The sequence below is a fragment of the Sciurus vulgaris genome (genome assembly GCF_902686455.1).
Source record: "Sciurus vulgaris genome assembly, chromosome: 10".
In the NCBI taxonomy this organism is placed as follows: Eukaryota; Metazoa; Chordata; class Mammalia; order Rodentia; family Sciuridae; genus Sciurus; species Sciurus vulgaris.
The window spans coordinates 46505937-46533150 of record NC_136470.1 but is presented as its reverse complement, the minus strand read 5'-3'; the positions used below and the strand labels follow the sequence as shown (position 1 = coordinate 46533150).

At 36.1% G+C, this 27214-nt stretch overlaps 2 protein-coding genes across 10 annotated transcripts in view; one reads left to right on the top strand and one right to left on the bottom strand.

The window, feature by feature from the left end:
- LOC306637786 (uncharacterized protein) overlaps nt 1-19550 on the top strand; it is a gene marked incomplete at its 5' end in the record, with an annotated part of 46037 nt that extends 26487 nt beyond the window's left edge. For 3 of the 7 annotated variants that reach the window (XR_013757257.1, XR_013757258.1, XR_013757259.1), the window contains 4 exons: nt 785-935; nt 10957-11060; nt 18018-18132; nt 19247-19550. Coding sequence is in view for 1 of the 7 variants with exons in the window: in XM_079100584.1 (XP_078956710.1) it covers nt 1918-1974 (57 nt within the window). Of the gene's footprint in view, nt 1-784; nt 936-1344; nt 3000-10173; nt 10245-10956; nt 11061-18017; nt 18133-19246 lie in introns of those variants that run through there. The other 4 variants (XR_013757261.1, XR_013757262.1, XR_013757260.1 and 1 more) reach the window with 3 other exon arrangements.
- Nucleotides 1-27214, bottom strand: part of EPHA6 (EPH receptor A6) — an 889912-nt gene that overhangs the window by 20694 nt on the left and 842004 nt on the right. For all 3 annotated transcript variants that reach the window (XM_079100537.1, XM_079100534.1, XM_079100535.1), the window contains 2 exons: nt 18283-18432; nt 1234-1427 (listed from right to left, as the gene is read on the bottom strand). In XM_079100537.1, the coding sequence (XP_078956663.1) occupies nt 1234-1427; nt 18283-18432 (344 nt within the window). The remainder of the gene's footprint in view (nt 1-1233; nt 1428-18282; nt 18433-27214) is intronic.

Genomic DNA, 27214 nt, shown 5'->3' with positions numbered 1-27214 from the left:
AATAGTAAATAAATTCTCTTATCTCCTGACCCCAAATTTATGCCTGTTTCATAAGTTAGGTCCTAATCTCTTCTATCTTGGATTATTGAAAACATACAGTCATCTCTGTTTTTAGTCTTGTTCCTTGTTTTGCAACCACAATGGAAATCAGCCCTATGGTGGTCTTTCAGAAATGCAAATGTGATCATATCATTTCTTGTGCTTTAAAAAAATCCTTCAATTGCTGTCCACTGCTTTAATGATAGACTCCCAAAATACCTTCCTCCCCGCCCCTCACTCCTTTACTGCTTCCTCTGTTGGACTGCTTTAGGGAAGACGGGCTAGAGTAATAGTTTAATCTGTAGCTATTTCATGCTTGGCTTCACTTTACTGAGACCGCCAATTAATGATTTAGAGGTGAACTCTTATAAGCTCGCTGTGAACTGAAGTCTGTTTCAAATAGTCCTTGAAGGGCCTGGCCCTATTGTCACTAAAGCACTACACCGACTTGAACCTATGACCTAAAGTTGAACATCTTCATATCCTCTTGGCTATCCCCTGAGTCAGAAAAAATGAACTTGGGAAATTCTCTAGTTATTTCTAAGTCTAATTTCTCCTAAAAGAAGAAATACATTTCCAACTTAATGATATTTTAAATGTAATATTTTCAGACATAGATGACAGTCTTTTTTCCTTTGACTTTTCTCCTTCTTATAATTGCTTTTCAGAGAGAGGTGACTAGATCTTCTCAACTCTACTGACTTTTACAAAATGGTGTATGAGTGCCTTTATTTTCTTGTCTTAGGATTGGAAGGTAACAACAGCTGTGATCATATCCTTGCTGCTGGCTGATTCACAAATTACCCATCTTGCCTGCCATTTTGGATAGAGGGACAGAACACAGAATCATCAGGAAAATTACAGGGGCCGCACACCCATAAGTTCTACTCATAAAGGTAAAGAAGGATCCATAAAGATAGATAAATATCAAAGGCCCACATGGAAAAATTATGAACCAAGTAATTCATAAAGATAAGATACAAAAGAGAAGGGGAAGATTTTTTTCCATAGTTTTCCTTAATGTCAATAATTTGTCTGTTTAACTGATAAAAATAAAATATACTTTATACAAAGCCAACAACTAGATAGTTACCAGGGCAAACTCTTTTCCCTCTACCTGCTATTCTTGTCTGTAGCCTAAAAGAAATGATAATTGTCAAGGGGAATAAAAACACCCAGCATTATGCAACTTACACAAGGATGTCCTCCACCAGGGTGTGAAGGGCACTGGGGTTGCGGATCAGTTTGTCAAGGAAGCTGACAATGTCAGTAAATTTTGGTCTGTGATTTCTCTCCTTCTGCCAGCAATGGAGCATCAGTTGGTGTAGAGATGCTGGGCAGCCCATAGGAGCTGGAAGTCGGTAACCTTCTTCAATGGACAGAATGACCTAAAGGCAAACAGATTATTCTCTTACTTTTTGGGGATAATTCTACATATGCTCAGTAACAATTACTTTATATGTAAGCAACAGGAGCCAAAATATTGGTAAGCACAGAAGCTGCTTGTGAATACACAGGATAAATACCAAAGTTCTGAACAAGAGCTGCAAATAGCTCCACTGCAGCTGCTAACTCCTACTAGAGAAAACAGTTTTTAAACATGCTGTGCTACTGGTGTACTTAAGATAGTTAGAGTTCACCACAACCTTAAGAAAGCATTTTTGTGTGATTTAGCTGGAACATGAAAAGGTCAGTGTGCAATTCATGAATTTGTGCAAACTAATGCAAACTACATGTGATGATCATTTCAGATAAAATTTAAGTAAAATTCTGCTAAAGCATGATTTCCTGAATTGTTTTTATCCTTTGTATAATATCAATGTATTTTCTTTTCTGTTATTCCTTCTTTATCATGTCCTTGATTTTTTTCACTTCTAGCTTTCTCTTAAGTCTGACACTGAGCTGACAATGAAGTCATCCTTCCATGACTTCTAAGGTTGTTTAATCCTTGAAATGCTGCCAATGGCCAGTTACCCATCAGTAGGAGCATTCAGACCCAGTATGTGACAGAATTTCTGTGATGATGCAGATCTTCTCTCTGTATGGTTGGTAGCAACCGGTCATGTGTAACCATTGAGTACTTGAAACAGAGCTACAAGAACTGAAGAGCTGAAATTTTAATTTGACCTATTTTTAATTCAGAAAAATTTAAATTAACTAACTACCTTCTATGGAACAGCAGCTCTAGGGAAAAGAATCTGTATAAGAAAGCAAAGTTAAGAGTAACAATAAGATGACAAGTTTTGGTATTTAGGAAGTCACACAAGATCAGGGTGGACACTAATCTGTTTAATGTATGACCCACCTGGAAATTTCCTAGAAATTGCAATAAAATTGATCCTGAATTCATGTTGCTTTGTTTTTAGTAAAATGTTCGAATGCATTTATGTGAACCTTCATTCTTATATCATCTCTGGATAAAAATAAAAGACAAAAGAAAGGGTTTCTGCACCCTATTTTTGAGGTGGGAATGAGGTAGAAAAGAGGAAATAAGGACAGGTGGAAAGAAGACAAAGATGAAAGGAAAGAGGGACTATAGATTTAAATCTAAGAACCCTGTGAACCCCTTCACTTTCACCTGCCTAGGCCTGTTTTTCTATATGCCTGAATTCTTAAAAGATCTTAAATCTTAGAGCACAGTGAGTCCAGTTAATTAGTGCCTATATACCTTGTTAGAGTACAAAATGGTCTGATTAAAGGAACCTGAGAGAGAGAGAGAAAGAGAGTTAAAAACCCATGATATGGTTCCACAGTGCAAGTGCTATTACTAACTAGATAAAGCCAAGCTGAAGATTCTGAGGACAACCAGACCACCATGACTGCTCTGCTCTCCACCATCAAAAGAATCCAGCTCATTAAGCTGACACATCCCACTTACCTTTCCTGCTCAGCATTTCCCTTAATGGAAGCCTGAGGCCCCAAAACACATCCCTCCAGCATCCACACCCCTCTCCCTTTGAGTGCTGCATCCTGCACTATTGTTGCTTTCCTGAATAAATTTCTTTGCTTTATTAAATAAAAACTTTGCTTGTGTCTTCTGCTATATCCCCAAATTTGCTTCTGTGGGATAAGAGCCTGTGAGGGTTGATTTGAGGTCCCCTTTTTCTTCTGGGGACCTCCTCTAACCTCATCTGGTGACAGAAAAACTGAGGATCAAACTAATACTTAAAGACAAGGACAGTTCAATCTCACCATAAGATGGCAACAAGTTTTGGTTTTTAGGAAGTTACACAAGATCAGGGTGGACACTAATCTGTTTAATGTATGACCTACCTGGGAATTTCCTAAAAATGCAATAAAATTGATCCTGAATTCATGTTGCTTAGTTTTTAGTAAAATGTTCAAATGCATTCATGTGAACCTTCATTCATATATCATCTCTGAAGAAAAATAAAAGACAAAAGAAAGGGTTTCTTCACCCTATCCCAACATCCCAACCCAACATCCAAAATGTAAAAATGTAAATGTTAATATCTTTAACAGAAGAATCCTATTGCAGCACCATCTACACATTTTCTGGAATAAAAAATTACTGACATTCCACTTTTATTTTTTAATTGGTATCATTTGTTATGGCCCTGAATTATTCTGAACTTATAGGTAGTTTATAAAGAAAAAGACAATAATATAAGTCAGGAACCACTTAACCTTTTTAGTATCAGGGAATTTCTTATAGTCCCCATCAGGGTCTTTGTGACCACAATCCTTTAAAATGTAAGGATATTTATATTTTTCTATTAATTTTATGTTCTATTATTAAACAAGATTTTTTTTCTGAACTGTTTACCGGCTACTTTTGCTGTCAAGTAGGTTTGAATTTTAAGATACTTTATTACAAATTTTAGTAAAACAGGAGTGTAAAAAATGATTTTAATATATCATAATTACTGTGGGTAGCTTAAGAAAAGTAATTAAGAAAAATAGTATGGAATTACATTAGAGAATAACCTTGAATTCCCACCCTAGCAGAGATTGATAGTCAATTTGCCCCAGTTTCCTAATTATAAGTGCAGGGAGTAAAATAGGTGGCAAGTGAGGTTATATTATGAGAAAATGATACCTACCCTTGAATATTTCCCATGTGCTAAGTCCTTCATATTTTTTTATTTACTGCTTAAAATTACTCAATGTAGTGGTTATTATTATTATCCCTATTTTGTAAATCATAAAATTTAGACTCAGAGTGTTAGGAAACTTGCCTCAGTTCACAAAGGATTTGGCGGAACTCGAATTTGAACTTAGTTCCTTTTAACTTTAAAATTTCTCCTCTGGCCATTTCCCAGAGATGTTTTTCCACTTACATGATGCAACATCTTTTGCTCTAATTTTGTATCGCTTAACTTAATCTGAACATTGATTACCATGTTATCTTTCGTCATAGATTATGTTATGTGAACTTCAAGGATTTTATTTGAATACTAAGTTTAATATTCTGGGTAAATCAAAAACATATTTACTTCATAGTCTGTAAAATGTCATATTCAACTAAGAAGTCAGTTCTGAAAGCTTCTGAATCTTATGTAAATTTCTATTACCGTAGCTATTATTTTGTATTGCTATTGCTTAATTTGCTTTTCCTCTAAGGCTACATGCACTTGTTTCCTCATCATTTAGTACAGCGATAAATGCTATTGTCCTAAGCAAAAGCTATTAGAAGAACTTTTTGGAATTGTCTTGATAAAGACGATTTTTTTTTATAAACTTGGAATATCAGGTTAGCCAAAATGGATTCAAAGCACAAGCATGATAACATCTGAAGTCACATCTTAAAGAAATATTAATTTTAAAAGTAAGGCAAATTAAACAGCACTATCCAAAAGTGTTCTTCTAATGAACTTACTCTGGTTTGCTTGGACAAGCCAGGAAGAATGGGATGGTAAGATTTGGATATGCAGTGTTCGCCAAAAGCTCCTGTGTTTATGCAGGAGTTTTCAGAAGTGAAATGATTGGATTATGAGAGCTGTAACTTAAACAGTCCATCCTAGTTTGAATGGACAAACTGGGTGGTAACTGTAGACTGGAATAAGAGGGTCAATGGGGGTGTGCCCTGGAAGGCTTCATCTTCTCTGTGGTCCCTTCCCTTTTTCTTTCTTTCCCCAGCTACCGTGACCTGAGCAGCTTTCCTCTGCCATGCTCTTCCACCATGGTGTTCCTCCTCTCCTTGGGCCCAGAGTGATGAACTGGTCAACCATGAACTAAACCTCTGAAACCATGAACCTGAATAAGCTTTTCCTCCTGTAAATTGTTCTTGTTGGGTTTTTTGGTCATAGTGATGAAAAACTAACACATTGGGGCTTGCTCTTCCCTAAAAAAGAGGAACTTCACACAAACAGCTCTTGACTACCATCCCTTTCCACCTGTCCAGAGGAGTTGTTATTTTTCTCTGGCCCCATTGCTGGGAAGAAAACTCTCACAAATAACTCCTATACACAGCTGACAACCAAATCCAGATTACTTGGCCTTAAGTGGGTTGTTCATCCCCCTTGACAAAGCTGTTCTCATGCTTTCTCTCTCTGAGGAGGGATAAGAGGGTGAAGTCTCTTGCCTGAAGCTTTACCATGAATGTGTCCAGCAGGGGGTCTAATTCCAGCTTGCCTGTCTGTGGAGCAGTGGGAAGAACAGGCACCCATGACATTTTTTCTTGCTTATCTTTGGATTTATGTTTTAACTTTTGACCTTATGAAATGTGTCTTGAACTCTGCCTCAAGATCAGTGTCAAACACAAAGGGAAGATATCTTGAGGAACTTTAGAATAATTCCAAAGTGCTAGTTCTAAATAATCTACCTGTATTAATTCTTTTAAACTTTATAATAAACCTATGGGATAGGTACAATTGTTATCCTCATTTTAAGGACAAGGAACCTAATCATATAGAAGTTGAACTTACCTAAAGTTCACATACCTAAAAACTCCAGCTTCAAGGGTAAAAAGAGACTTAAAAATGCAAACCACACAATTGCTTAAAAAATCTTTCTAATGGATTTTTAATTTATTTATCCAAATAAATATATATTAATCACTTAAAATGGTTGGCCATGCTACACATAAGGGATAACATAATAAGTAAGGTATATCTTTATCTTTAGGAGATATATAATGTAGTGAAGGAGACCAAAGATTATGAATATGGCAAATGGCACATAGAAAAGAGTGTTATGGGAGCCCTAGGTGCTAACAGCTCAGGAGGACTTCTCAAGGAGGTGAGCTGAGTCTTAAAGGAAGCTGGAAGAATAAAGTGGGTGGGTTGAAGAGAGGAGATGTGATCTAGAAAACAGTGGCAGCATCTATAACTTTGAGAGTTTATTATGTGCCATGTTCTGTGTTTTGACACAGTTTGTACCTTATTTGGGTCTTAAAATACTTACTGTATAAGTATGATTGTATACATTTTATAGGGAAGAAAGGTGAAGTTCAAACTGATTAGCATACTATATGAATATCACATAGCAAATAATTCTCTAAAGAATAAACTATGGTTGTCACAACATTAGTCTTTTGAATCAGAAGAGGTAGAGAAGGTCTCTCCTAGGTCTTAAGCTGCACCCCTAACTCACCCCACCCCATGAGATCTTGAGCCCTCTTTCCTGTGCTGTCATATTCTCTAGGCTTTCACTATTAATCCTCTACTCATGATTTCATATCTGTAGCTCTGGCTCAGCTCCCTCTCCAGATTTCCATATTGGTTACCTGTAGGAGATATCACTTCATAAAGGGACCTTGGATTATCTTGTGCAAAACTAAACCTGTTTCTCCTTTTGGATTTGTGTCCTTTGCAAGAGTACCACTATTCTTCTCTCCAGTCAGTGACCAGGGAGACATTTGGGTCTCAGCCTTCCCTGTTGCTCAAAATTCACTTAAGTCATTCTGATTCTATCACCTTCATATATTTAAAGTACGCTCCATTTAAAAAAATCTTCTTTCCATATGACTTATTTCCCCTTTTGATCAGGGCAACTTCTTCTGGTCTCCTTTACTCTCTTTCCTTCTGCTGTCATCAACTACAGTGTAGTGAAAGTAATCCTACTGGTGGCTGGAGGAGGGGGGAGTGGTGTGGACTGTGATCATGCTCCTCCACATCAGCAAAGCTGCTCACCATGATCCTGGCTTTCAGTCCTCACCTCTGGCTGCAACTTGTCCCATTCGATCCTTTGCTTTGGCCATTACAAAACACTTGTAGTCTCTTGGCTGGGTAAACTAAAGTTCTAGAGGTTCTTTTTCCCACATGTTCCTGGGATCATGGAGTTCAATGCCTCGTCAAGTCAAACAATGGAGTTCACTTGTCACAAGTGATGAGAGCTGTATTTTAGGAGTAGCTTGAGAACATCTAAATTAACCTTTATTGTCATACACATTTCTTTTGTGGAAAGTTTTGCTCTATAGGTACTTTCTGATTCCTTAATTAAGGAATGACAGGGAGCAGCATATGGGGTGTTTCTGTCTAAAAGACTAATTGAGCTTTGTTGTTTTAGGAAATGAAGGGGTGATAATTAACTAGGGAAAATTTTGCTACAGTTGGGTTTTATGATATTCATAGGCTGTCGTCTTTTGGGAGAGGAGATATATAAGGTTATACCCTTATTTAAAAATGTAAGAAAAAATTAAAATAAAGTGAAAAATATAAAAAAGTGACTGCAATGATAATTTCTATGCAGAGCTAGAAGGAATTAGATTCTGTCAGAAATTATTATCTGAAACCTGGTTGGTTGTTCTAAATAGACCATACTGGTTCCTTGTCATCGACACTGCAATTTTTAACAGCCTAGAATCAACATAAGGCTCAGCTGGGGCACGTAGCAGACTGCTCTGCTCTTGCAGAATCTGATGAGTTTTCCAATTGTGTTGATAGTTTCTGAATCAAAGCAGGCAATGTGCAACTTTTATTAAACCAGGCAAATGAAGATGAGACAGTCAATATTAAGATGCTGAGATATTCCTGAACTATACCATTGAACAGGACTGCTTGGGCTGTTCAGGATATCACATTTTTATGACTACTAAACATCTCCAAAAAAATTCTATTCAGTTCAGTTATTTATATATTCTTTTAAAAGAAACTGTCTCAAAAATTTAGCAAGGGCTGACATTTATACTAGTAAATGGAATGTGAAATGATGTTTTTATCTTCCCTCTAAATATTCATCATAGCTATGTGGAGAAACTAGTTTCATGTAGAAGGCGGTAGTGAAACAGAGGGTTCCAGTATGTGCTTTTTGTGAGAATGATTACTTACATAGATTAGGGTCTTTAGATTTATTATATAATAACAACAAAAGTGTATCTTCTGGTGTGTAACATAGAGGTGTGTCTACATGGGACAAGAGGGAAAGAGAGAGAAGGAGGGAGGGAGGGGTGTTAGGGAAGAAGGAAGAAAGGAAGGAGTAAAGAAAGGAAAGAAGGAAAATTATACATGGTTACAAGTAACATTTATAGAAAGCTTATATTCACTTTCTCATTCAACATTTATCAACAGACAGAATTTAAAATTCATTTAAAAGCAATCAAGACTTAAATGAACTCAGTGTACTGAAAAAGAGGATAGAGTAATATAAGAATAAGATACAGAAAGAAAATACGTTTTCAGAGGCTAATTTATAACTTGTTATTTGACCTAAGATTTCCTTTGTAACTTTAGGATAAAAGCCTTCCTAAAACCTGACACTTAATTCACAAACCCTTTTTATTGGAAGTCACAATAGGATGCCATGGACCTTTGCAAAATAAAGACTGCCTGTCCCTTATTGGGTCACCCATGCTGTTGAATGAGAGGACAAAACAGGGAAGAATACAAGGAAGTAGGGCTGCCACAGGTTGAAGGTTGTGGGTGACATGATTTATCATTTGGAAAATCTTTATCCCTAACAGTTTGAAAGTCACGCTTCTTGAAACTGAGAGAACTAACACCTTCTAACTTCCATTTCTAAGAGCATTAGCCAAGGAGCTGCCTGAACTGCATTGAAGTCCCATGCTGTCACTAACAAGCTAGGTCTTGAGAGAGTTTCTGTCACCTCATTAATAAAGAGAAAAAGGACTGGACTTTGCCTGCAGTTGTACTTTTCACCTCAAAATACTGTTTCTAGAGTCATTGAAATCAAAGATCCTCAGCAAGAACTTTGGTAATACCTCTAAAGCTGAAGTTTCTGTAAATTTAATGCAGGATTCAGCCTTACTCATTGAAAAGATTTTTTTTTTTTTTCTTTTCTCCCCACAGAGCTCCTAGTGCTCAAATGAATCTCTGTAGGGAAACAAAAATCCAGATGGGGCTAGCATGTATCCCTGTAAACTAAAACTAGGAAGATTCTAGGCACCATGATAATAGCTTACTTTGCCAGTTCTTCTACAACAAATTATGCCTTTTGGAAATATAATGGCACATTCCCAATTAACATTTATGAAACGATTTTTCTTTAAGGAGTCAATGTTCTTAAAACTCAAGGCATTTTCTTAAGTATTCTCTGGGGAAAAACAAACATTTCTTCACTGGTGCATCATTTTGCTTTTATGAAGACATTAGCTAACTCTAAATAATGCGTTTCCTGGGTCCACTAAAAATATTGAATAGCTATGGAAAAAGTTTGCAAGTACAAATGAAAAGGTAGTTTTAAAATGCCCTCTTTGTAAATGCTCCAGAGAGAACAAAATTAAATAAGAATCATAAAAGCTAAAGATAGTAGATATATTTATTCCAAATAGAAATTGAAGCTATAGGTAATTTATTATGAAAATATTGCTGAAATGTATACATTTTCTAGTGTTGTGGTCATTTGGTTAACAAAAGCTTTCTTTTGAAAATTACTCTGTGGTAGTAGCATATTGGTTACTGGTTTCCTGTACTTGGAAATTTACTATTTGAATTATTTACAATGGTGATTGATCACATCTTTTAATATTCTCCATTACTCTTGCCTTAGTAACTGACATACATCATGCTAGTATAATCAGCATTTATTTAATTAAAAGACTTCTATTGCAAATATACCAATAGTAGGAATTACTGAAAAATTGAGAAGAGGAAGGCCATTTTGAAAATTGCATCAGTAAAATACATATTCAAATAAAGACAAAAATTCTTTCTATAATATGGAAGGTTGAAATAATAGGAATAGGTTTTTAGCAATTTACTGTATCTTACACAGATCATTACACAAGGACCATTACATAATAAAGTCGGGTTTTGAAAATCTAATCAGAGACAAAAATTGGAAATGACTGGACTCTCTGAGTCATAAAATCATGCTGCATTTCTAGGTAAGTGGATTCTCCATATCCAGCATTCTAGGCTGAAGTACTGACCCATAATGGAGAAAGGTTATAGAATTATAAGGACAAACGGGAAATATGGGGAAAGGTTATTTTCTTTCTTCTTATAATTTGAAGAAAGGAATCAACTCAGATGAGGTCAAAAGATTGTTTCCAGCCACATACTTGTAAAAATAAAACCCTAAAGATAAATTTCAATTTTTTCCCCTCTCAGGTAAGCTTCAGAAAGCAACCTGAAGCAAAACTCATTATTATATAAAGGCTTTTAAAATGCAAGGAGAAAAAAAATGAAAGCAAAACACTGAGGTAGCGTTATGCTTCCTAGTAAGCCTCAAATGAGATGCTCCCTCATATGTTTTTGGGAAACCGAACTAGCTTAGCAGCATATGCCTAAGTGATACCACACCCAGGAGGCACTTGAGTTTCAAACTGCTTCAAGGCAATTTTTTTTTTTTTTTAACAGCATCATGTCAGGGAAACAAAACAAAACAAAACAAAACAAAACCCAAGACTCCAGTCTTGCACTCATATCATTAGCTCAAGCTAAGCTGCCTCTCACTTAAGTGGTGCTAGTATTTTCCCTGTGTCTTGGCTCTGTGGGGATTTGGTTATTTAATGTTGCCTGCTGTTCATGTTTTGCTTCCATCTCTTCCCTTAAGCACATTCCACAGGATAAGTGTTGGAGGGAAGAGCCACAGTGCCCGTGATGCCTGTCTTCTTCAGGGTTTCTGTAGCTCCAGCATACGTGTACTTCCATTACGCAGTAAGTAACCATTATTTATAATGCAGTTGGAAAAAACTATAAAACATTATCCTGAAATACCTTATAAAGAAAGGAAAAATAAACTTCATCATTTAGAAAGCAGAAAGCAGTCATGTGCTTACAGTGTGCCTGTGATATATTTCTGTTAATGGACTAAATGTGTCAATATTAAAAATTTGCTTTAATATTTCAAAGAAATACAATAACAAGATGGTACATTCCATAAATTTTTGACATCAAGACACAAATTCTGCCCAAAGGATTTATATTTCTAAACATTCTTTTGCTAATAGGAAACAATAGAAATACTTCTCTTGTGATAGACTGACATACATATTGAGAGATGGTTTCGTCTCATTGTGTAAACTTTTGGGGTGTGCACACTCTTGAAAACTGGACTTCTATAGTATAGCTTAATGGACAAAAGCATGACTTTTGATAAGCAATGGCTGGAACTTCATTTTCACCACTCACCAGCTCCTTGGTGTTATCAAGACTAAACCTCAGTAATCTTAGAAATAGGAGCAATAATTTACCTCAGAGAATTATCTGGAATATCAAATGAACTAATGATATAAAGTACTTGAAAATTCAAGGTGTTGTTACCACTGACTAATTAAACAACATCTATGTATCAGGGTGCCATAATACATTACCTCTTCTTCTTTCAAATTTGGCAGCTGAATATTTAGAACCACAGTAAAGAGTATTCCAGAAACCTTAAACCACTTGCCACAAATTACATGGTCAATGAATTATGGAGCTGGCATTTGAACCCAGATCTTTCTAGTTATATACCAGTAGCTCTTATCTAGGGTTCTCTCCCTCATTGCTGTCAGGGCAATACCTAGGGACATTTTTTTTTTTTGTCACAACTGATGAAGTGCTACTGATATCTGGCATGGAGAGGTTGGGTATCCTACTAACTATCCTATAATGCACAGGACAACCCCCACAGCAAAGAACTGTCTGGTCCAACATGTCAATAGTTCTGAGGTGGAGAGAAGTGTAACCCTACTGGCCTTTCCAGTATAACCTACGGCTCTCATTAGAATATAGTAATGAATAATGTTAATATTTTGGTTCCAGTTGATATTTGTAATAAAGAAAGTTTCTCTTGAAAATTATGTATACAGCTAGCTGTGGTGGTCCATGTCTGTAATCCCAGTGACTAGGGAGCCTGAAGCAGGAGTATTGCAAGTTCGAGGCCAGCCTCAGCAACTTAATGACATAAAATAAATAAAATTAAAAATTAAAAGGGCTGAGGAGGTATCTCAGTAGTACAGCACCCTTGGGTTTAATCCACATACAAAAATAAACAAATAAATGAAAGAAAAAGAAGATGTATACCAATAAAGGAAAAAGTAATACACTTCTAGCAGCACTTGGGAATTCTTCCCTCATTTGATGTGATTATGGGGAAATTGCCAATCACAATGTTCTACCTACCTCTGAACATACAGTGGCAAGTAGACCTAGCTGGGACAATCACAGAATCTGTATCCCTGACAGGGTTTTTTCTTTTTCTTTTTTTTTAAGGTACTGGGGATTGAACTCAGGGGCACTTGACCACTGAGCCATATCCCTAGTCCTATTTTATATTTTATTTAGAGACAGGGTCTCACTGAATTGCTTAGTGCCTCGCTTTTGCTGAAGTTGGTTTTGAACTCACAATCCTCCTGTCTCAATCTCCTGAGCCACTGGGGTTACAGGCCTGTGCCACCATGCCCAGCTCCCTGACAATTTTTGTTGAGGGTTGGGCAGGGGCCTAACAAAGGCGGTCAGGGTCTCCTCTGGGATTGGTATGTATAAATTTGTACAGAGAGATCTCACTGTGCTGGGGTTGTTAAACTGGAATAGTTAGTCCTAGAGTATAAGGAAAACAGCAAAGAACTTAGCAATAGGAGAGAATGAGGTCAAAGAACATAAGGAACCTTTAATAATAGTGCATGGTCCCTTGGACCCAGCATGCTAAATTATCTTTTTAGTTTCATGGTGAAATTTTTTTTTTTTTTGCTTAAGTTAGTTCAGGTTGGGTTCCCATTACTTATACTCAAAAGAATGTTGAATAATAGTTTTCATGATTTCTTCGCATATATTTAAAAAATAACTGTGCTGTACTCACACAATATTTTTCTTATCAAAAAAACAAAAAGAAAAAAAAAAAAAGAAAGAAAGCAAAGCCTCTACCCTTAATAAGTGTCACTTTAGTTGGTGGGGGGGACAGGACTTACAAATACTAGAACCTAATCTCCTTACCTGAATAATGAGTTCTTTGAGCAAAAGGCTAGGTTTACTTTTTTTTTTTTTTTTTTTTTTTCAGTACTGATGATTGAAAGTACTCCACCACTAAGCTATACCCTCAGCTGTTTTTATTTTTAATTAAGATAGGGTCTCACTAAGTTACCCAGGCTGGCCTTGAATTTGCTACTCTCCTGTCTCAACCTTTCGAGTAGCTGGAGTTACCGGCATGTGTCATCACACCTGGCCCTTTTATCTTTTTTTAAGTGTACATATTTATGGGGTATAGTGTGAAAATTCCATACTTGTATACAACGCCTGATGATCAAACAGGTAATTAGAATTTTCATTTCCATAAACATTTGTCATTTCTCTGTTGGGAACCTTTAAAATCCTCTTTTGTAGTTCTTAATATTGTAAGTATTTAGCAATTTGTTGTAGATTATAAGTATCATACAATGCTATAAAGAATACAGAACTTACTCCTCCTATCTAATTGTTATTAGATCATCCTTTATGCTTTCTTACTTCCCCTTCTGTACTCTGATGACTACTGTTCTACTCTCCACTTCTGTGAATTCAAGTTTTTCAGCTTCCACATGTGAGTGAGAACATTTCAGTATTCGTCTTTCTGTGCCTGGCTTATTTTACTTAACATAAAGGGGACTTACATTTCCTCACTCCCCATCCTATCCCACGGGTACACCTGGTTTATTGACCAGCAGATGTTTAATAAGTAGCTGCTCAATAGCTAAGGAGATGACACACAGTATTATTTTTTGTTACATCTTTTAAGGACTAGTTCTGTGCACTCTGCTTTTTCACATTTCTTTTCTCTAAGATACAATACCACTGACCTTTGGGGAAACTCATTATGTTATTCACTAAAGCAGATTCTGCAAACTCAGAATTGTTCATTGTAATCAAATATATCACAGTCTGCAGAATGAAGAAACTATTTCATAAACACTATCTGAAATTTCCTAAACTCACTTAAAAATCACAAAGCATGGTAACATTCTATTTGATCTGGGTCCAAAGCTTTGGTAAACTCACCAAAATATAATAAAATATATTATATATTTTATATATAATATATAATAATATATAATAGTTATAATATATAATATATATAATAATATATAATATATAGTTGAAATTTTATAATCTGTCTCATTACTTTCCTTATTTAAAATGCATCTTATCTTGGCTGGACTAAGTCAAACATAAGACTATACTTTGACCAAATAAATGAAGAAGGCAGACAAATAGGGAAGAGCCAGTATTTTGAGAGCAGCTGGGAAATTTTTGATTAAGCTATTTTTGCTTCCAAACTGAAATTCTGGTTATAGGATCTGTCACAGATATGCTAACTTTCAATATGTTTAGCTAAACAGAATTCCAACTCTCTTTACTGTAGCAGCAAAAAGTATTCACGAGATACATAAAAGATTTTAGCTTTTTCTGTTTTCCTCTAGTCTTGTATTGATCTGAGGACCTCAAGGTTTGGTTCCCCGTTCCAACACTCACACCTGCCTTTTCTCCCTGTTCTCTTGCTTGAGTATTGTTTGATAACCCTCACCAAGACAATGAAAATACATTAACTTAGACCCTACCTGGGCATGGAAAAGCAACCAGGCTCTGGGCAGAAAAAGAGTTCAGTCTTCTGCCACAGCATTGGCAATCCTCAATGAATGAGAACGGGCTTAATGTCAGGAGTCTATTCCTGGCTGCAACAGCTTCTCCTGTTCCAGATAGAGTCTCTATGGCCAAGCGAAGCTTAATAGGCAAAATCATTCTCTAAATGGTCATTATGGACACAGATCATCAAGACCCATGGCCAGAATGGCTGGATAAATTGCTGGGCAACATCCAGACAGGGAGAGGCTGACTACAGAGTCCATACTACCATAGGCAATTACAAGGTGGTCTATGCTGAAAACTGCACATTTGGGCCATTTCCTACAGAAGCCGCTCTCCTAAAATATCTATCTTGTGGTCTGGCATCTTCACTTGTACCTGCTCCACTCTCTGGGAATCCTATCTAATTCTTGGCATCTCTACAGAGATCAGAAAAATCCTAAACTTCAAGAAAGAACAATTCAAATCATTCCTTTGCTGGGAAAAGGGTGATGATGATTTCTTTAGTAATTATAAAGTCAGAGCGTGTTATTCTTAAAAGAGACATTAAGATCTTCTGACCCAGATCCTTTTTTAAAAATATTTTTTAAGTTGTAGATGGACACAATACATTTATTTTATTCACTTTTGTGGTGCTGAGGATCAAACCCAGTGCCCCACGCATGTGAGGCAAGTGCTTTACCACTGAGCCATAACCCCAGCCCCTGACCCGTCCCTTTAATGTATTTATTGGTCACGAAACAGAGGCACTTTGGAAAGGTAAGTGACTTTTGTGGTTGAATTATAGTTCATATAACCATTGCCATAGTTACTTATTGGTGGCTTGCTACATACCTTAGGAGGTAAAAAAAAGAAAAAAAAAATTAGGGAGCAAGAAACATGAATGTGCTCTTTATATTTATTTATCTCTTCCTATTATAGAACAACTATTTATGAATGTCTAGTAAGAATGAAAAGTATTGACTTTTCTGAACATGGATGACAGGAATATATTTTATAATATACATATTTTATTTTAATGAAATCCTCAGCATGTATCTTCTGCTCCTTTTCTCCTTCATAATAGTGATTATCACATCACATATTATATCTTTTACTTATTTATTTTGTTAATAGCTTATCTGCCTCCCACTAAAATGTAAATTTCACATGGGCGAGAAATCACTAGTTCTATGTGAGGGCTTACTGTGAACTCTAAACCAAACCACCATGAAAGACACAATTATTCCCTCTTTTCCTTGGCCATGACTTGTTCTAGAAGTGTATTGGAATTATTTTCTAAGTGTGCAGACAAATCCCTTGATATGTGACTTTAGGAAAATCTTGTCGGTTCTCTATGCTTCAGTTTTATGAGCAAGAAAACAATGAGATTGGACAAAATAATCTTTATGATTCTTTCCAGGTGTGACATTTATTCTCTTGTGTATCTCTAGTTCCTAGAATAGAGAAAGCACCTAATAAATGTTTTTAAATGAATATGTTGGTATAGCAGTATTTGTATATAATGTACAAATAAATTTACATGTCATCTGTGGATGGTGAAGAACTGTTTACTCATATGGGTATATTACTAGTAAAGTTTAAAGCCCTCTAAGGCAATTGTAAAATTTTTTATGTCTGTCAGGAAACTGGTTAAGACAAAGATCAAGTAGGGTACTAGTTAAGGAGGTACTTAAAGTACAGCATCTTCTATGCAATGAAGACTAACTCATTTAGAAGGGACTTAATTTTAGAGATTTGCTTGAATGGCCTGTTTTAGTCACATGAAAACAGGAAGCATAGACAAGCAATAGCTTGAGTTCAGAGTAGTGACTAAATTCAAGATTTCTGTTACTTTATTTAACTGATTAAAAAACAAAACAAACAAACAATAAAAACAAATCAGAGCCAAACACAAAATGTTGAGTTCCTTTCGACTATGAAAGGACAAATTTCTGCTTGGAGAACTACATTAGGAAGAACTAGAAAGGTGGTCAGGAATTGCCCCAAACAAGGTCCAGTGGCAGGGAAGAGTAATGAGGTCTTCAAATAAGATTTCCTGGAGAACAGTAGATTCTGGGTAGGTGATCTGGCTCTAAAATGCCTAAGTGTCAGAGGTAGAGCAGAGGTTGCTGGATATGGCACTCTGTGTGTGAGGTCAGTTGTTCTACAGGACCCAGCGGCACTTGCTTGGGGTTTTGATGTTGTGCCTTGGAGAGCAAGGGCTGAGCAGTGTTTTGACCTCAAACCTGCTGCTGTGTAGGCTTCTGGACTTGGCATTGTCTATAGGGTTCATATACACCCACAGAAATAAGCAAGACTTGGCTGCAAAAGTAATGTTAGATGGTAGGGAGAATCATTAGCTGCGGCCAGCTAACCAAAAGCCCAGTTGTGTCTGTGTCCGACATTAGAAGAACATAAACTTTCTCTGTGATTAAGTCCTTAAGAGACTTGAACAATTTGAAAGTCAGGGTGGAGGAATCTAAGTGTGGGGTGTGGAGGTCTGTGCGGATTGCTCAAGTGATTAACTGGAAAAATGGAATGAGATATTGCAATAGTTGTATTCTGTGTGGCTCAGGGATTGTTTATGATTACATAGTCTTTCATTGCATTTATGAACATTCAAAATCACATTAGAGGTGATTTCCCTTCACCATTGTCTCAGAAACCATCAGATGCTTTGAGGAAGGTAAGTGAATAGTCAAAGCCTATTCTGAGATGAGGAAGTGGTAAGGAAAACATATTATCAGCTCTGACAGTGCACTAATTGGCATTGTTGGCATACCTTCATCTTCCAATCACTGTTTCTGTCACTGTGGACAGGTCATAGAGGTTAAATGTGTGAATTGCCCTATTCTATGTCATTAGCCACCAAAGTATTTGTCATTGATAAAACAGAAACAAAACAGATTGCACAAAAAATGACCATCTATCTCAAAAGAACCTCACTAGATGGTGTATCTATAATGCATTGAAAGTGTTCATTCTTTTTCTCCTAAAGTAGTATCTAGCCTAAATTTATGTGCTTTTTACATTGAATTGCCCTATGGAGAAAATGAAAATTAACCATTACTCTTTCTTTTGTTTCACTTGTAGGTCAAGGCCAGTGCATTGGCACGGTCTTGCTTCATTAGAACAATGATTAAGATATGGATCAGTACTCACAGAGCAAAGCCCATCAGCTGAGGCCAGGGTCCACAATCAGCTGAAGGCAAAAGCTTCCTCACTTCTCAACCCAGGCTCTGACACTGAGAAACTTGCAGGAAGATAGGGCTAATCTGAGTGAGGACAAAAGGTGTATTTCTCTCTTAAGGCTTAAGTGTTTACATTCACAAAATGACTGAAGTCTCCATGCACTTACATCTTGGTTAGACATTTCCCAGTAAGGTCTTTCTCCATAGGACATGACCTCCCACATGACAATGCCGTAGCTCCATGCATCACTTGCTGAGGAGAATTTTCTATAGGCGATAGCTTCTGGGGCTGTCCACCTTATAGGGATTTTCCCACCCTGAAAAGCAAATTGAAGATTTTTTAGCTGGTTCACAAGTGAAATAAGAAATAAGGTGGTGCTTCAATTAAATATCTTTTGTTAGAAAGATCTAAATACTTCATTGTAATGTTGGGGTTTTAAATTAAAAAAAAAGAATAATAATAAAATGTCAGAAATATTTTCCCTTAATTGTTATTCAGTTAAAAAAACAGTTTTAATGGGAAAAAGTTACAGTTCAGAAGCATTTTATTTCATTCATTAGAGAAATTTATTTTTACTTTAGATTCACACAATTAAGTCCACTATTATGCCACTTGAAGAAAGTTCCAGATTATAGAACATTAAAACTAAATATCATTGAACACTCATTAAGCATTGTATTGCATTTATAAATAATAATGATGATAAAGCTCTAATTTAATTGAAGACAAGTCATTAAATACAGAGCCGAGACATTCTGTACCAACCCCATGTTTACCAAAATTTTATTTCCTTTCCCTTTCTCTCTTTTTCATTGGCTATTACATTTATTTAAAAATGTTCTTTATACCAGAGCACCTGAGAAGGATAATCTTTTTCGAACACTGTAGGTTACTTTATATTTTCTTTCTTCAGTGTTCAAGTGAACATTTGAACATATTTAAAAGAGATTAAATGGCAGGAATTCAATCTATACTGCTCAAGTATTAAAGCCCGCCATTGTGTTATACTTAACTTTTATTAACATTTATTACATTTTATCTGTTGAAACACTCTATAAATCCCTTTATACTGTAATGACAAGAATAAAACAATTCATCCATTTGATTTACAATCTTTAAAATCTTTGCAGCTCTGAATCGTCAGGATGAGTGGATGCGGGCAACCCTGACGCCACCAGATGGAGGTAGAGAACAAGGAGTGGCTCCCAGGCTGCTCTCAAATCTCGGAGTTGGCTTCAGTTCAGGGCAAAATCATTTTCATCTGTAAGAACCCACCGCAATGAGGATTGTTTCAACATCAGCATTTTCACAATAATAGCAGCTGATCGCCCACTGTGTGAAGTCTGGTGTAAAGGAAAGTAGGGGTGGAAAGAAAGTAAGAATGTGTTTTTGGCCCTTGAGGAATTCAGAGTAAAGCTGAACTTAATAAGTGAATAGTCTGAACACTATTTATTTATTTAGTAATCTAAACAGTACGTACTTTAAGAGTAAAAGAATTCACATGAAATGGGAACAATTTAGGTTTCACAAGGCAAATGAGAGAATTAATGGAACCCTCATTTCAAAGACTCAAACCATGAAATTGTTAGAAAGAACCTTGAGGGAAACATCAGATTGAATTGGATTCCCTTATTTTACAGGTGAACACTCAGAGTTCAGAGATTAGAGATTGAGAGGTTTAGAGATTCCTTATTAGGAACCTAAAGTTCTACTAGTACTTTCATAACGGAATTATGGGACATTGATTTACAGATACAAATATTTTGTTTGGCGTGGGGGAAAAGCTGGATACAACTAACTTCAGTGTTTTAACACAGATGGTTATTACCACATATCACCACAGCATAATGGAAGGGAGCCTGAAACCTGCAGTTTTCATGTTTGAGGGCAGAGGTTAAAAGTAGTACCAAATTTAGACCAGAAAATTAAATTTACAAAGTTGGTGATAGCTTCTGGAGGGCAGGGAGTTGCAAGGAGATAGGATTCATTCTTTTAAAGTAGGGTTGCCAGAGAAGATACAGGTCCCATAGTTAAATTTGAGTTTCAGATAAATAACTTTTTTTTTTTTTTTTTTTTAGGATAATATATCCCATGAAGAATGTTTTGTGTGTGACCCAAATATTAAATGAGATCTGTATATATTAAAAATACTCATCATTTATCTGGAATTCCAATTTAAATGGATTTATATTTTTATCTGCTAAATCTAGGAATACTAATCTACAGCATTAACATCAGACAGGAAACACTGCAAATATATAAAGTGGTGTTCAGAAAAGAACTGGTGTAAGCTATGAAGGGGCAAGGGTACTCTAACTTGTATTTGTGCACCCATACTATAGCATTTTTTACTTTTTGTATGTTTGGGGCTAACGTGCCTCAGTTTTGTGGCTCTGCACATGGAAGATATTTAAATAAAACTCAGGCTTGTTTCAAATCTGGAAGCCATGCATTCAGAGAATAAAGACCATATCTGTAGATTTCTCATTACAATAGCAGAGCAGTAGTCTCATCTAGCAGTTTCAGACTCTGGATCTTTCTTTGTTCTGGCAAACAATATGTGGAAGTGAACTGCTAATCTATCTGGCTGAATGGCAATTCTAGTCTGCCTGAGTATTCCTTTGCAAAATCTTTGTCAGTTAAGATAGCCTCTTCCAACACACACACACACACACACACACACACACACACACACAGTTAATGGTGATCTTATGATCATTTACTCATTCATTTTTATAAATAATATCTCACATCTTGTATAAGTGATTCACATAATTTGTATTTCAAATGACAATATCGCATATAAATGACAACGTTATCACTTTCCTTCATGAGATTTTATTTTACCCCCAAGGGGAAGCTAGTTCATAATATTTAACAAATGTCATCACTACCTATTATTAACTGAAGAGTGTTCCCTAAAATTCATATGCCAAAGTTCTAAGCCACAATATGACTATATTTAAGGGCAAGGTTTTTAAAGGGGTAATGAAGGTTAAATGAAATCATAAGGGTTTGACTGTCCTCCAAATGACTGGTAGTGTCCTTATAAGAAGATGAAGAGTCCCCAGAGGCATGCATTCACAGGGAAAAGGCCATGTGAGGACATGCTCAAGAAGCAGCCAGCCATCTGTGAGGCAGAGGGAGGCCTCAGGAGGAGCCAGACTTGCTGATACCTTGATCTTGGACTCTAGTCTCCAGAACTGTGAGGAATAAATTTCTTTTACTTAGGTCACCCAGTCTGGGGTATTTTCTCATAGCAATCCCAGCACACTAATTAATACACTGCCACAGTCAAAAACTAACATATTTTTTCGAAGTATTTGTTCAGATGAACATTACTGTAAAATGGACAGTACATCTTTATTTCAAATTCTCTTACAAGTGTTATCTACTATGAGCTAGAAAAAAAATCCTAAAATTTGAAAAAAAAGAATGAAATTTAGGGTAGAAAATACAATTCAAAATAACAAAAACACATTATAAAATGAACCTGATAGCATGCACAGAATGGAATAATTCTGAGCATATATGTGACAGAGATAAGGAAGCATTCACATCATTTTTTTCCAATGGGAGGATATGTACTAGATATGGTTTAGATCTAATTGCAAGATGAGAAAACAAGAGAAAGGTCTTTAAGACTACTGCATGGTCTCTATTTCTTACAGTAGAGAAACAGAAGCCTAGTTCATTTTTAAAAAATAGTGCAGGCCAGCCTAACAACTTAAATGTTTGTGGCTTAATCCTGTATACACTATTTTCACCCAATCTTGAATTATAAAGGGAATTCACTAAGTGCTCTTTTTTTTTCTTCCCCAAACTTTAACCACCAGATGTGTGTTTCAGGTTCCAGAGATGAACAAATACTACTTTAGATTTGAAATCACAATCACTGGAACATTACACATTGCTTTGCCATATGTTTATGAAAGAGAAAAAGTTACCGATGATGCCGATCAAAATAACTGAATGTAACTCAAAAGCACTTTCATTTAATTATACCTTTTTATGTAGCAGGCTTCATCACTTATGGAACAAAGGAAAAACAGGAAATAAGCAAACTAGATTGCAACTGAAACTATTGCTAGTAAATTTTTCCCCCCATTTTCCAAGTCATATTCAGAGCTTGTTACCTAATACGCAGGTGGTGAATGGTAGCTGACAAAGTGCTAAGGAGGGAACCAGGAGTTCGATGTACCTATACATACATCCTCCTCTACACTAAAGCTCCGGAGTGAAGTTGTCTCATCGGTTTACTTAACTTCTGAGTTTTAGAACTTAACCCTCTAATCTTCAGAGGCGTGAACAATTGACACGTAGTGAGGTTATAATACTGAAGAGGCTTAATACTGAAGCCCAAAGAGAGATTCCATAGAGAAGCACACTTTTATAAAGTCCCTTTCCATTTCTCAATCACTGGACTAGATGTTTATCTTAAAGGCCAGTGGTTTGAGTAGACAATAAGAATAGCTAGCAGATTTTGTTTCTTATTTCCTCAATCCATATCTGACGTTCTCAAAACAATGAGGATAAGAATTATGACACAGAAAACATATATATTATGCATAAAGTATAATTTAAGGACTTTCTAGGGGCAATTTTGACTAAACAATATTTTTATGAACTGCAAATTCCAAGTGAGATGCAACTCTATTATAATTCATCATGTGACCCTGAGTACATCTTAACCCTTGAGCCTTAGATTTTGGATATGCAAAATGAGGGGATTTGAATTAATGGCTATAAAATAGTAAGTCATAGTGATTTTTTAACATTTGCCCATGGTTTCTCAACTTCCATTAGATTGTAAGAAGATAGCTCACAAGCACTGGTACCCAGACCATGTGAGCAGACAGCCTCATAGCAGACAGAAGTGGGGACAAGCACATTCTTGGGCCACGTACTAGGCCAATAATCAAAGGTCACAGAAATCATTCTAAATGGCAAGCAAGAGGTAAAGCAGTGTTTTCTGGTTTAAAAAGGTAACATTGTGGACAAGTAAGGAAGGTATGACAACAAGACATTGATTTTCTGTTCCGTTTTGTTTTCTAACTCTTAATGGGTAACCATCAGTTATTTGGAGAACTCATTTGAGGCCTTATCAATGTCAGGAGATTATACTAATATGATTACTGAAGGATGACCTTAAATTTGACTTTCATGTCAGTGGGATTTTCTGTGTGGCAGAAGTGGTCTGGTTTTGTGAGCACTGGTGGAGGGGTCAACATTCTCCTGACTCTGCCTTAATTCACTGTGGTGCCCCAGGAAATTGTAGCAAATTATAGGAAGATCTCAAAAAACATTAGTTCTACTGAAAACTCTCACTAGGATTGTGCATTTCTATTTTTCCTTCTTCTTTTGTGGTGCTGGCATCAAACACAGGGCCTCACACACGATAAGCAGGTGCTCTACCACTGAGCTACATCCCAGATGCTCTGTACATGCCTTTTAAAACTATTTCCCTACCCCTTCTCAGAGAGGTATGTACACCCCTCCTTCATTGATGTTTGATAATCTAGGGTGACTCTGATATTATGTGAAATTTTATTCTTTTCTAAAACATGGGGATAATATGTCCTCACTTGATGGGGGACTCATGATGGAATCCATTTGTAGTCACAAAGGAGACACTTTGCATATTTTGACTTCTAGATGACATTTTTTAAAATGAATTAACTAAAACAGTATACATAAGATACCTCTTAGCTGCCATTACATACCAGGAATTTAGTAAATGCTGTCTCCTTAGTTTGTGCATTTGTAACTTGTCTTTTTTGGACCTGCTTAGATTCCAGTTCAGATCAGCATCCCAGATTTCTCATTTGGAGTCACTGAAACCAGGGTGATCTTTTTTCTCAAACAAGGTTTTAAGAATCTTAAGTACCAACTCAATTCTACTGATGGATAGAATCTGACCCAGTTTTAGTAATTTAGACCTTGTCTTGCCCAATTCAAGGAAATCTGTGTGTCTTGGTTCCTGATCCTATGCCTGTGTTCCTGCATTTTTCTGTAAGTGCCTTTCCAAGATTGAGGTAATATCATATTCATCTTAATATTTCACAGGTGGAATTCTGTCATCAAAGATCATCATTATGGTTGAATGTTGGCAGGCCAGACTTCCATCTTACAGCCTGACCTGCCTGATAATGATTGCCTGGGCTTGCCTTTCCTAAGTGTTTCTCTTCTCTATAAATCATTTCAAATAAACCTGAGACTATGGCACATTGGATAAGTTATTAAACAAATGCCTTCAAAATGTGCTCAGAGACACTATTATGTATACATGGGCATATGCACAATGATTTTGCTTCAGTATCATGGAATTCACAGGTATCAGACTAGGACACTCTAAATGAAAGACCCTTTTTTTGACATTTTTAAAATATATAACATTGGTTCTTTATTATCGAGATATAATATTTATACATTTTTATTATATACATTGATTATTTGATACATGTAGATAATGTGTAATAGGGAAGGAAATAAGCACTTCCAAATCTTCAAATGTTAATTATTTTCATGTGCTGGGAATTTCTTACTCTTGTAATAATTTTGAAAGATGTCATAGATTGTCTCAACCAACAGTTACTGTACTGTGCTACGGAAAACTAGAAATTAATTCCTCCTCTGTATTTTGCTACCCCTTATTTAACTTCTTTCCATTACCACCACCCTTCCCAGTCTCAAGTAATCACTCCACTCCATTCTTCTATTAGATTGACTTTCTAGTTTTCAAAAGTCACCAGTCCTTAATAACTGCTATGGTTCAAATGTGTCACCAAGAGTTCATGGGCTGGAGGGACAGTTTAAGCTGTATTAGGTCATAAAGGTTCTGCCCTCCTGAATGGATTAATGCCATTAGCACAGACGTGGGTCCTTGATAAGAGAATTAGTTTGGTTCAGTCCCCTTCCCTTCTCTTTCTCACTTGCACATGCAGACCCATTGTGTTTTTCTCTTGCACTTGTGTCACAGGGGAACACAGGCAGCAAAAAAGGCCTTCACCAGATGCAGGCCTTGGACTTCCCAGTCTCTATAACTGTAAGAAATAAATTTTTGTTCTTTACAAATTATCCAGCCTCAAGTGTTCTGTTATAGCAGCACAAAACAGACTAAGACAATAATTTTATAAGAAAATAAATACTGTAGAAATCTATGGTAAATAGCATTGTTTTAGAAAATGAATACATGAAACTAGCCTTTTTCATAATTTTTTATATGACAAAGACTTCCTGAGGGTGTCCCTTGTTTCAGGCTTTAACTTCTGGGTTAAGGACCTTTGTAAGGGTGTTCCCTGAGGTACTGGATATTATGAACCCAGAGTTTATCAACTGGTTGGTCTTGGCCTGAAATAGGCCTGCAGCTAATTTTATCATGGCTAAGTGGTCATTGCTGCTGTTGTTGTTTTTCAAGTGAATCTAAATGTCTGTCAACGGGACTCTCTAGAGCTTCATCACTCCACCCTCTCACCAAGGTGCTCATCAGGTACACTTGACCTATTTCCATTATCCTTCTGGCCCTGTAGGCTTTGCTGCCAGGTTCCTCCCTCTACTCTAACTCCAACTCAGTCTCCCTGTTCTGATTATGAAATAAACAATTATCTACTTTTGAAATTTATTTTAGAATGTATTTTTCATAAAGAATAGGGACAGATGAGAAATCATTTCAAATAAAGATGAATACCTAAATTACCAGCTTTGTTTTCCACTTGCTAAACAAATTTTTAACTACAGAAAGACTTTCTCATTCTCTTCTCACACTCTATGCCTGGAACTATACTACATTTGAATTCCCTGTCTAAATGTATAAGCAGCTCAGGGAATGCAAATTGTTTTTTGTTCCCATAATAAAACAGTGCTTGTCATGTTATTCAGAGTCCCAAGTATTAGGATCCTTTTCACTTGCTTCCTCCTAAATTGTTCTGAAAATAATTCATTGCCATCTATTTCTAAGTATTCTCTTTCATTGAGAACATAGGTGTTACATCATTCAATGAATAACACCATTCTGGGTGACATCTGTTAAATTACATTTTTTTATTCCATCCTAGAAGGGAGATAATGTATGACACAATGCTACTATAATATAGGAGAATTAAACATATACATTATTATGAGGATTGCCATTGTATCTGTGTGTAGATAACTTAAACATGGCTGACAGTACAGGCAGGTTTGTCCAAATAATCTATCATTCATTGTGGCTCTGAAAATATACTGTATGGCAAAATCCCATGGGGATAGCTGACAATAATGGAATTAAAAATACTGTTCCCACTCTTCTCTGGACATCAGAGAAGAGCAGCACTCTTCCCTAGGATCTCTCCCAAGTTAGTCTCTTTATGTTTTTATCCATTTTTACTGAAGACTAACTAGTCTAGCCTTTCCTCCCTGGTATACTTTAATGAAGCTTTTTAAAACTTCTAATCTATAATTTATATGGCAAAGACCTATGGAAATTAGCTCTGAAGAAATTTTTAAAAATATGCCCTACAACTTAGAAGGGAGGTGAGGCATTAACTCTTATAGCTCATTTGCTACTGTTAATATTGAGAAATTTCATACTGTAAAATTCTTTTGTGATTGGCTTATTTCACTTAGCATGAATCAAAATGCATTCTGCTGTCATGTATAACTAAATAAAACAAACAATAAAAAAGTTCTTTAGGGATAATATAATTCTCTATGTATACAGCATTTGAGAGTTTACAAAGCATTTTTATCTCAGTGGCCTCAAACTGATATACAACACAAACAGTGAATAGCTTCCTTTCTTAAGAGGTTACATGATGAAAATAATCCTAATAAAAAGCAGTGATTAAATGCTTTCTACCATCATGTACAATAATTAGAACAAATAAAATAAAATAAAAATTTAAAAAGCAGTGTTTAAAACCCATACCATATGTGATGGTCAAATTTTATGTGTAACTTGATTGTGTTAAGGAATACCAACATAGCTACTTTTGAGTGTGGTTCTGAGGGTCTCTGTAGGAAGAAACTACCACTTGAATTAGTACACTATAGAGTAAAGAAGGTTCACCTGAGAAAGGGCATCATCAAAATCTTTTGAGTGTCTAGACAGAATAAAAAGA